The 11,788-nt window shown below is 47.9% G+C and overlaps 1 protein-coding gene across 5 annotated transcripts in view; it reads right to left on the bottom strand.

Moving 5' to 3' along the window:
• Positions 1–921: 921 nt before the first annotated feature.
• Positions 922–11,788, bottom strand: part of IGF2BP2 (insulin like growth factor 2 mRNA binding protein 2) — a 194,811-nt gene continuing 183,944 nt past the window's right edge. For 3 of the 5 annotated variants that reach the window (XM_030931003.1, XM_030931015.1, XM_030931019.1), the window contains 2 exons: positions 10,775–10,888; positions 6,876–9,368 (listed from right to left, as the gene is read on the bottom strand). In XM_030931003.1, the coding sequence (XP_030786863.1) occupies positions 9,276–9,368; positions 10,775–10,888 (207 nt within the window). In that variant the 3' untranslated portion in view covers positions 6,876–9,275. Of the gene's footprint in view, positions 1,652–1,993; positions 2,120–6,875; positions 9,369–10,774; positions 10,889–11,788 lie in introns of those variants that run through there. The other 2 variants (XM_030931009.1, XM_030931012.1) reach the window with 2 other exon arrangements.

Here is an 11,788-nt window from a genome sequence, read left to right as displayed (position 1 = left end):
ATTCACAGTAGTTTTGCTGGCTTCACCCTGTTTCTTACCCTGTGTAGGTAATGTTTTATTCACCTGTAACCTTTCCCTCTTTTTGGAGACAGGGTCTTACTCTGTTGCCTGTGTTGGAGTGCAGCGGCATGATTTCAGGTCACTGCAGCCTTGACTTCCTGGGCTCAGGCAATCCTCCCACCTCTGCCCCCCAAGTAGCTGGGATTACAGGCATGTGCCATCGCATCTGGCTAATTTTTGTATTTTTAGTAGAGACGGGGTTTCACCATGTTGGCCAGAATTCCTGACCTTCAAATGATCCACCCACCTTGGCCTCCCAAAGTGCTGGGATTACAGGTGTGAGCCTCCAGCCCCCCCCAAAAAAAACTATTGAAATAAAAATAATTATTTAAAAAATTAGTCAGGTGTGGTGGTGCATGCCTGTAGTCCCAGCTACTCAGGAGGCTGAGGTGGGAAGATTGCTTGAGCCCAGGAGGTTGAGGCTGCAGTGAGCCATGACTGTGCCACTGCACTCCAGCCTGGGCAACAGAGGAAAACCCTTTGTCCAAAGGGGAAAAAAAAATAATGTAATTTTGTCTCTGAGGTTTTCCCGTCATGCCAGCTGTTTCTGAGAGAGCAAGAGCTGTTAAGAACACTCAAGTAGGGTTTCTAGAGACAATGACTTTTTGTGGCTGATATGAGCTAGATTAGAAAAATGGGCCGGGCATGGTGGCTCATGCCTGTAATCCCAGCACTTTGGGAGGCCAAGGCAGGCAGATCACTTGAGGTCAGGAGTTCGAGATCAGCCTGGCCAACATGGTGAAACCCCCGTCTCTACTAATAATACAAAAATAAGCCGGGCGTGGTGGCGGGCGCCTGTAATCCCAGCTACTTGGGAAGCTGAGGCAGGAGAATCATTGAACTTGAGAGGCGGATGTTGCAGTGAGCCGTGATCACGCCACTGCACTCCACCCCGGTGACAGGGCGAGATTCCATCTCAAGGTAAAAAAAACAGAAAATGAACCTGTATGGGATGCATCTTCAATTTTTGTTCATCAGCATCTTAGGGGGAGCGAAGGGAGGAAATAAAGGGCAGCAGCAGGAACTGACAGTGAACCTCTGGGGAATTTGCTAGCCGTGTTGTTAGTCATGGTAGTGGGCCAAAAAGACTCCAGGAGGCCCCAAGGCACAGAAGTTTGGATGCCCATATGATTTAGGCAGGTTTCTAGTCATCTGGAATTGTGGGCTTCTTTCATAATAGAAACATGGAGATCCCTCTGTGGCCCACATCCTTCCCCAGGGATGTAGGGATAAGACTAGGCCAAATTCTTTTAATAGTCTTCAAGTCCTTCTCCCTTCTCTGTCTACTCAGCCATTTGAATCCCAATTGGTGCAAGGTTATTGGTCTTCCCTGCCTGTCCTCAGCAGCCCAGCATTCTGTCTCACCCGTGCCTCCCGGAGGTCACTGTCAAGATGCTGTCTTCCTGTCTACAGCTAATCCTTTGCTTTGGTTCTTTGTTGAAACTCCTCCAAACTTCTATCAATTCTCCTTTTCTCATATTTTAAATTCTCCCTCTATGCTGGAATCCTCTTCTGATCTGCAGCCAGGCGGTATCAGTCCTTCCTTTCCAGAGCTCCATGTTCGAGGAACCAAGAATGGCACGGGTCAGAGCTAGAGGGTGGGGGGATGAACAGGACAAAAGGGATGTTCAGGCTTAAATTAACAGACCACTATGCATCATAGACTTTCAGGGGATTCAATCTAAGGTGGTAGGAAGGGGCTTTTGGAGCGATGTTGGCTAATGAATAAAAACCTTTGTAGTTAAGCTAAATCTCCATTTAACAACTACCATTTTAGTGTAAAATCATGTGCAGTTAGGACTTTCTGGGATGTCAGACTGTCATGTCAAGACTGGGATTTATAGCTGAAGAAATTAATAGATTGTAGTGGTCTGAGCCCACATGTGAACAGTTCATCAGAGCCCAGTTCACACACATAAAACTTCTTACTCACTGTAAGGTGGAACAGGACGCCGTCCTGTAAAAGATGGTCTCATGCTGGTGCTGCCCTCAGAAAACTCAAGAGAGTTGAGCCCAGTTGCAAAATAATCCAGCACTTGGGTTCCCTGGAAATGGGCTGCTGGGAGAAAAGTCCTTGCTTAGGAACAAAGCGAGCTGGGCTTGTTCCTGTCTTCTGCCTCTTCTTGTGGTCTCCCCTTCATTTTTGCAGGCCTAGGACACTTTAGGGGTGCTTCATACAAGGGCAAGTCAGGCATCATGTCAGCACCCTTTTGTCTTTCTTGGACATATTCATAGACAAATGGTTTGAAAAAGGCACTTTAAAAGTGAAACCTGAAATTCTGTCATCTGTAATACGGGTCAAACAATGAAATCTGATAGGTGGAGTCAAAGGGGTCCACTTTTGGAGGTTCCTGTGTCACTTCTCCCCCTCCCAGATGTCTCCTCATCCTGAGAGTCATCACCAAGTTCTTGGGCCTATACTTAAAGCCTTTCCTTTAAAGATGTGCTGTTCTAGGCCGGGTGCGGTGGCTCACGCCTGTAATCCCAGTACTTTGAGAGGCCGAGGTGGGAGGATCGCCTGAGGTCAGGAGTTCGAGACCAGCTTGGCCAACATGGTGAAACCCCATCTCTACTAAAAATACAAAATTAGCCGGGCGTGGTGGTGCATGCCTGTAATCCCAGCTACTGGGGAGTCTGAAGCAGGAGAATCACTTCAACCCAGGAGGCAGAGGTTGCAGTGAACCGAGATCGCACCACTGTACTCCAGTCTGGGCAAAAAGTGAAACTCCACTCAAAAAAAAAAAAAAAAAAAAAAAAAAAAGGAAAAAAAAAAGTGCTATTTCTACCAGGTGCAGTGGCTTAAGCCTGTAATCCCAGCACTTTGGGAGACTGAGTCAGGTGGGTAACCTGAGGTCAGGAGTTGGAGACCAGCCTGGCCAACATGGTGAAACCCTGTTTCTACTAAAAATACAAAAATTAGCCAAGCGTGGTAGCAGGCGCCTGTAATCCCAGCTACTCGGGAAGCTGAAGAATTGCTTGAACCGGGGAAACGGAGGTTGCGGTGAGCCGAGATCGCGCCACTGCACTCCAGCCTGGGCAACAGAGCGAGACACTGTCTCAAAAAAAAAAAAAAAAAAAAAAAAAAGTGTTCTTGCTCATTTGACATGGATACCTCAATTAGGGAACACCTTTCAGTAATGACTGTGGCTGCCAAGAATCCCACAGCTTCTCTTGGGCTGGCTGGCACCTATGGCTTATTTGTGAAGGCAGTGGGTTTGAGTCCTAAATGGGGGAGGGCGAAGGTGGAGCCACAGGTACAGGGGCTTCTACTGGCCACATGAAGGGCCAGGCTGTCCCTGTCCATCATGCCAACCACAGCAGTGAGAGTAACAGTAGGGGGAACAGCTGGACATCTCCATGCCGTAAAACTTCAAAAGTCAAGTCAGCATCACTGAAATTGGAAATAATGAGAAAGTGAGTGAGGATATCAGTGAGGAACACATTTTACATGGTATACGGGGAATGTGGCTACTCTGGAATCCCATCAGTTCACCGTCATCTGCCCCTGCTGTGCCATGAACTGTCATCCCAAAAAGCTGAACTGGCTACCTCTGGCAGTCAGTGTTAACTCTGTATTCCTAAGATCACTTGGACGTTTGGCAGCCATCTCTCATAGGCTCTCCAAGTCTATGAACATAAGCTTATAAATGGAGCAGGGCTTTTCTCGTCCAACCTTTGCACAGCACGCTGGTGGTAGTGCCAGGTACAGCACCCACTCCTCAGTCCAAAGCTGATCCTGCCCTTCTGACCTCTCAGAATACAGGCATTCCCTGTTTATTGAACTTGGCTTTATTGTACTTGAAGATACTGCAGTTTTTATGTAACAACCTTGTGTAAGTCTACTGGCATTTTCCCAACAACATGCTCACTTTGTATCTGTGTCACATTTTGGTAATTCTTGCAATATTTATTTCCAACTTTTTCATTATATTATCTAGTATGGTGATCTATGATCAGTAATCTCTCATATCACTTTCATAATTCGGCACCACAAATCATGCCCACGTGGCAAACAATCTGTAATTTGTGTGTGTTCTGACTGCTTCACTGACCTGCCATTCCCCATCTCTTTCCCTTTTCTCCGGCCTTCCTATTCTCTAAGAAACAATATTGGAACAGGCCACTTAATAACCTTGTAATGGCCTCTTAATGTTCAAGTGAAAGGAAGGGTTACACATCTTTTGTTTTAAATGGAAAGCAAGAAAAGTGATTAAGCTTACTGAGGAAAGCATGTTGATAGTTACGACAGGCTGAAAGCTGGGCCTTCTGTGCCAAACAGCCAAATGAATACAAAGGAAAAGTTCTTGATGGAAATTAAAAGTGCTACTCCAGTGAGCACAGGAACAGTAAGAAAGTGAAACACCTTTACTGCTGATAGGGAGAAAGTTTGAGTGATCGGGATAGAAAATGAAACCAGTCACAAGATTCCTTTAAGCCAAAGCCTAGTCCAGAGCAAGGCCCTAACTCTCTTCAATGGTTGTTCATGAGGTTTAAGGACAGAAGCCACATGTAATATAAAAGTGCAAGGTGAAGCAGCGGGAGCTGTGGGAGAAGCTGCAGGAGTTATCTGAAAGATCTAAGATCATTGATGAAGGTGGCTACACCAAACAACAGATGTTCAATGTTGATCAGACAGCCTTCTATAAGAAGAAGATGTCATCTAGGACTTTTATAGCTAAAGCGGAAAAGTCAATGTTTGGTTTCAGAGCTTCAAAGGAAGGCTGACTCTTAGGGGCTAATGCAACTGGTAACTTTGTTGAAGGCAATGCTCATTTACCATTCTAAAAATCCTAGGACCCCTAAGAATGATGCCAAATCTACTCTGCCTGTGCCCTAGAAATAGAATAACAAAGCCTGGGTGGCAGCACATCTGTTTACAGCATAGTTTACTGAGTATTTTAAGCCCCCTATTGAGATTCAAATTATTACTGCTCACTGACAACGCACCTGGTCACCCAAGAGCTGTACAAGGAGATGAATGTCTTCATGTCAGCTAACGACATCATTCTGTAGCCCATATATTAAAAGATAATTTCAACCTTCAAATACTTTTTTTTTTTTTTGAGACAGAATCTCACTTGGTTGCCCAGGCTGGAGTACACTGGCACAATCTCGGCTTACTGCAACCTCCACCTCCCAGGTTCAAGCAATTCTCCTGTCTCAGCCTCCCAAGCGGCTGGGATTACAAGTGTGCACCACCACGCCTGGCTAATTTTTGTATTTTTAGTGGAGACAGTGTTTCACCATGTTGACCAGGCTGGTCTCGAACTCCTCACCTCAGGTGATCTGCCTGCTTTGGCCTCCCAAAGTATTGGGATTACAGGCATGAGCCACTGCACCCGGCCTCAAATCTTGTTAAGATATAAATTTTTAAATAAATTAGCCAGGTGTGGTGGCTCATGCCTGTAATCCTAGCACTTTTGGAGGCCGAGGCAGGAGGATCACTTGAGGTCAGGAGTTAGAAACCAGCCTGGCCAACATGGTGAAACCCTGTCTCTACTAAAAATACAATAAGTAGCCGAGCGTGATGGCAGGCACCTGTAATCCCAGCTACTTGGGAGGTTGAGGCAGGAGAATTCCTTGAACCTGGGAGGTGGAGGCTGCAGTGAGTCGAGATCAGGCCACTACACTCCAGCCTGGGTGACAGAGTGAGACTCCATCAAAAGAAAAAAAAAAGTACATTTCATAAGGCTATAGCTGCCATAGAATGATGATTCTTCTGATGAATCTGGGCAAAGTAAACTGAAAAGCTGGAAAGGATTCACCATTCTCGATGTCATTAAGAACATTTGTGATTCATGGAAGGAAGTAAAAATACCAACACTAACAGGAGTTTGGAAGAAGTTGATTCCAACCCTCATGGATGACATTGAGGGTTCAAGACTTCAGTAGAGGAAGTAACTGCAGATGTGGTAGAAACAGCAAGAGAACTAGAAGTGGAGCCTGAAGATGTGACCGAATTATACAATCTCATAATCAAACTTGAACAGATGGGCGGAGTTGCTTCTTATGGATGAGCAAAGAAAGTAGTTTCTTGAGATGGAATCTACTCCTGGTGAAGATGCTGTGAACACTGTTGAAAGGGCAACAAAGGCTTTAGATTATTACATAAACCAAGTTGATGAAGCAGCGGCAGGGTTTGAGAAAACTGACTCCAATTTTGGGAGAAGTTCTGTGGATAAAGCACTACGTCAAACAGCATCGCATGCTACAGAGAAATATTTTGTGAAAGGAAGCGTCAATCGATGCCCCAAACTTCATTGTCTTATTTGAAGAAACTGCCACAGCCACCTGTACCTTCAGCAACCACTACCCTCATCGGTCGGCAGCCATCAACATTGAGGCAAAACTCTTCATGAGCCAAAAGAGTACGACTTGCCTAAGGCTCAGATGATCATTAGCATTTTTAGCAATAAAGTATTTTTAATTAAGATATGTACACTGTCGGGCCTGGCACGGTGGCTCACGCCTGTAATCCCAGCACTTTGGGAGGCCGAGGCAAGCAGATCACAAGACCGTCCTGGTTAACGCGGTGAAGCCCCATCTCTACTAAAAATACAGAAAGTTGGCCAGGTGTGGTGGCACATGCCTGCAGTCACAGCTACTCGGGAGGCTGAGGCAGGACAATCGCTTGAACCCGGGAGGCGGAGGCCGCAGGGAACCAAGCTCGCGCCACTGCACTCCAGCCTGGGTGACAGAGCGAGACTGTCTCAAAAATAAATGAACACACAAAAAATGTACAGTTTTAGAAATAATGCTATTGCACACTTAATATAGTGTAAACATAACTCATATGCTGTAGGACACTAAGACATGTGTATGACTTTTTATTGCCAAGTTCGCTTTACTGTGGTGGTGTGGAACTGAACCTGCCACGTCCCTGAGGTATGCCTGCACTTAAAAGTGAGCTTCCCATGGAGGCCTGAAGTGCCTCTTCCCAGAACTGTCGGGCATATTATCCTCCCCCTTTCCTCCACTTAGAAAGCAGCTTTGCCTGGACAAGCTTGGAGTTCCTTAAGGATAGACGGGTCTTCCCTAGCTTGACATGCAGTCGATCCATCCCTCTCTCTAGCTCTGGGGTTCTGAAACTTCAGTGCACACAGCAATCACCCAGAAGCCTTGCTGAAAAGGTTGCTGGGCCTCACCCCCAGGATTTCTGATTCAAGGTGGACCCCAAGAATCTACATTTCTAACAAGTTCCCAGGTGATAGCTGATGCTGCTGGCCTGGGGACTACACTTTGACCTCCGATCTAGTTTAGCTTCTCCCAAAGACTTTCCTGGGAAAAACCAGCTTTCTCAGAGCAGCTGTGCAGATCCTGGTCATATTCACCGCCTGTCTCCCCAGGTCCCTCAGAGCTAGGACTCAGCTGACACCTGGGATGAGGCAATGCTTACTTAGTAAAATAAAACACGAAGACACCAGGATCTTGTTAGCTGGATATATTTCTTTTTTTTCTTTTTTTTTCTTCTTTTTTTTTTTTTTGTCACAGAACACTGTTTGCAGTAGAGGAAACTGGCATTGCAGTCTGGTGGTATAATGGCTTGTCCACATAAACCAGTACATGTTCATCCTTTAGCGCAAAAAGCCCTAATGGCGCGTACCCTATTAAAATTCAGGACATCTCCAATATTATCTCTCTCTGTTTTTCTTTGTCATCTTTTTTTTTTTTTAAATAAACATTTTCAAGGTTTGTCCAAAAGAAGGCCATATAGGTTCTTGGCTAGCGGAAGACAATTCAGAACAGCTGTTGCACACTTGCACTGTCACCTTCTCCAGGCTGGCAGTTGATATCTTATTTTTTTTTCCAACTCATTTTTATTAAAAAAATAAAAAAATGCTCCAACTATCAGTTTTACAAAATCTCTAAGGGAAACACAAGAGCAAGGTGCTGAGGTAAAAAACACCTGAGGTAGCTTTTTCTGTGTGTTTTTCTCATTAAAAAAATCTATAAATTTAACGCCCTGGGCCAACAACCTTGGTAAATTTCTACTTTCCTCCACATTTTTTTTTTTAAGAAAGAAATCATTTTGCTGAATATTGATGGCTTATACACCAAAATGCAAAAAGACAAAATACATTCTTTCATTGTGGAATTTTGTCTTTGTTTGGTTGACTGGTTGGTTTGATGGGTTCCTGTTTTCCTCCTTCCAAACGCTAGGACAAGTACCATTGACTCTTGTTCTTTCGAGTAACCAAGTGTAAGCTGAGGCTGGTTTGTGTGTTTCGCTTTTGTTCCTTTTGTGTGATGTGATACTCAGAGCACTGCTTTGCCTGGGGGGGGGAGTGCATAGATACGGGATTGAGATGGAGGGATGAGGGAATTCAAAAGAATGGAGACGGACAAGAAGGGGAGGGGAGGAAGGGGAGAGATAAACAGAGAGAGACAGAGAATTATATAGCAGTATGCAAAAAACCAGTTTAAAACCTGTGAAGCAAAGAGAAATGGGTGTATGAGCTAGACAGGCATGAGGAGTGACAGAGTTTCCTCTTCAAGGAGACGGTATCCCTTCTGTTGACATACACAGGTGATCCAGAACTGCGTGAGTGTCCTTCCGACGAGATTTCCCTCTGGGTGAATTTTGTGTGGGTGGCCTCAAAGCTCCTCTCTACACCATGAGACCTCCCAAAGAAAGACTTTATTCTTTAAAGTCTAGAAAAGCCTGCTTTCTCTTTAAAAAGAAAAAAAATTAATAATTGATTAAAAATTGGAGTTAGTTGAGTTATTTGATATATTATTTCTAAAATATATTACCGCTGCAGGCACCCTGTGTAACCCACAGGTCACATATCTTAACATCTTCCCCTTCTAATATGTACACACATGTACAGAGACGATTTGCCACAAAAAATGGGTGTGCATTTTGCTTGGCTTTGAACACGTTCACCTATGTTAGTTCAACTAAAAGGGATAGCGTCGTGGGAGTTAAGGAGAGATCCGAGTGGATGGTGAAGTGGATGGGGAAGCCTGCAGAAGCCCTGGGGGGCAGGAGGCGGGGCCCGGTGGTTCTGGCAAACCTGGCTGACCTTCCCCACCCCTCCTCGGCCCCTGGGATTCTCAGGGCCTCTGCAGAGTCCCTGGCCACCTCCGCAGACTTCTCATTCCTCAGATGGTCTTTGGTTTGCTCCCGATCTGGCTGGCTGTGTTTGGTCTCATTCTGTCAGGTGTTGGAAGGGCTACATTCATCCGTTGTTTTGCTGGTGCCTGTGGGAGCCTCACTTGCTGCGCTGTGAGGCGACTCCCTGAGGGTATTTCTGCTCCTGCTGCTTCACCTGTTGTACAATTTCCCTGATCTTGCGCTGTGCAGTCTGCAGCAAGGGAGAGAAGGGAGAGGAAGGGACAGGGGAAAAAAGGAACCCAGTTCTGAGGACAAATGGCAGGGGAGGCTCTGGGGCTTGGGGAAGAAGGGTGGAATGCTCAGACAAGCGTCATCTACCCACCCCCGCACCTTACTCCGGGCCCTTTTCTGCCGCGAAGTAAGTGGCAGAGGCCCCCCACCAACTCCCACCCCAAGGTCCAGGGTAAGGGGATGGGACTCCAGCAGCTTCCAGTTCACTGCTGGACAGACAGGCCAGGAAGCAGAAGCAGGCAGCCGGCAACAGGGGGCTGTGCAGAGTCAGATGCTACACTTGGGCTCCCATGCTGGTCCTACCCCCGTTCTACAGTGGCTAGGAGGGCATGAGTGTGATGGACAGGGGAGGGAGGGAGGAACTGAGCCCAGACGCTCTACCCTGAACAGCTGGAGCACACACATGAACCCCCACCTGTCCCCTCACCCAGCCCAGCACTGTGCCTGCAGGCAGCTCCCTGGCAGACTGAACTCCTGTAGGAACTGGCTGTTCAGACATATTCCCAGGTCACTGAGGAGCCGAGCGAAGCGGGGAGACAGCAGACAAGGGGCGTGGCCAGGGACTCTGACTGCAGAAGACCCAAGTGAGAATTCTGAAGGGCACTGGGGGGGGTGTGTGTGGGTGGGTGGCAGGTGCCCTTTCCTGGACCATCAGGTCTCTTGGCACAGGCACAGGCATTGGGAGAGCAGGCTGACAGCTTAGACAAACTTTCAGTGTCTGCTTACACCAAGTACACTGTTTGTCTTCACTAATTCAGGACAAAGACCAGGAATGCTGTCTCCCAAAACTCAATTTACAAAAGCACCAAAGAGAAAGTGGCCAGGTGCTGGCCTTTCCCAGTGAAAGAGAAGCAGCTGTGTGGAGGTGCAGTCTTTTGACAGGGTGGGTTGTGGTGAGACGGAAGAGGAGGAGAGAGAAATGAGAAACAAGGCTCTCTTGCCATAAGCATATAGCCTTTCACAGTAAGTGTTCAGGCTTTGGGGGAGGAATCCAGAGGGTGGGCTTGCCTGGCTCCCAGCGGGGAGGCTGGCACTGGGGCCTGAGGAGAGAGGGTGAGGGAAGCTGAGACCATGCCCTTAAGCACTGCAGGGGGCTTGGAACCTGCTTGGCTTTGCTTAAGGGCTTAACTCTCCACTCTTCCTCAAGCTCCTGGCATACATACCTCGGGGGTGACAGTGGAGAGAAGTGTGAAACAACATCCCTGCCCTGGGGGCCATCCCTGAAGAGTCAGGAAGAACCAGGCAGAGGTTCCATCTTGGCAGGGATTGGTGCTCAGGGCTGTGGCCACCTGACAGGCCATGAGTAGCTTAGCAGAGAACTGAAAAGAGACTTGCAGGAGAGACGGGGCCCTCACAGCACAGTACCTGGCTAGCAAAGAAGTGCCCGATAATTCTGACGATCACTTCCTCATTTTCATCTGGCGTTTGGTCACGAGGCACAATGACTTCCGCGCTGGTTAAGTTCTGCAGTTCATTCACCTGTGAAAGGAGAAAAGGCAATGGGTTGGATAGGTTCCCTGCCGGTCAGCGTGATGGGCTCAGGACGGAGTGGAAGAGGTGGAGTAGGCGAAGGAGGACACCCCTGGGGGCTCCTCTGCCCCTGGGCACATGGGGCCATGTTGGTTGAGCCCTGCCAGGCTCAGTGACAGGGAGAGGGAGTCCAGCCACGGACTCCTGGGGCTGCTTCTGAGGCAAAGTTCTCTTCTTCTGGAGTTCCCATCAGTGCAGGCCTGCACATGCTCACAGAGACCCCAGGCTTTCCCATAACCCCCCACTCCCCACCCCTGCCCCGTAAGATCATTACTTCTGGACATGCTGTCCTGGGTGCTGACCATGAGCCCAAACCTCCTCTTGGTTAACTGTCCCTGCGAATCAGCCCTGCTGTTCCCTCCTCCTCGTTTTCACTCCTCCCACCAAGCCTTGCTCATGTGTTCCTACCCTTGGATTGTTGTCCTGTCTCCCAGCCACTGTATCCCACCCCAGGCCCACCTCCATGAAGCCTCCAGCCCATGCTGAGCTTCTTGTGACTCCAACCACTGCCTGCATTGTTTCTCCTCCCCACTGCCTCACTGGGCCTGCTTCCCATCAGGACTGCATGCTTCCCGAGGGCTCAGACCCCATCCTCTGGCCCTCTGGCCTGATGCCGAGCTCACAGGATGGTTCAGCATGTGCTTTAGGGGAAACCTGACAGTCTGGAGGATGCAGAGAATTCAGTGACTGGTTCTGAAATAGCCAAACAGGACACCCAGGGGCTCAGGATTCTACTCCCTGCTGATCCATCTGCTTTCTTTTGCCTCCTACGTTCCAGCTCCTGCCTAAAGCCGGGCGGTGTGTGCCCCGGAAGGCTGACTGCATTCTGGAGACAGGGAATCTTCTGAT

Source organism: Rhinopithecus roxellana, chromosome 1 (genome assembly GCF_007565055.1).
Source record: "Rhinopithecus roxellana isolate Shanxi Qingling chromosome 1, ASM756505v1, whole genome shotgun sequence".
Classification (NCBI taxonomy): domain Eukaryota; kingdom Metazoa; phylum Chordata; class Mammalia; order Primates; family Cercopithecidae; genus Rhinopithecus; species Rhinopithecus roxellana.
This window is presented reverse-complemented; position numbering and strand designations above follow the sequence as displayed.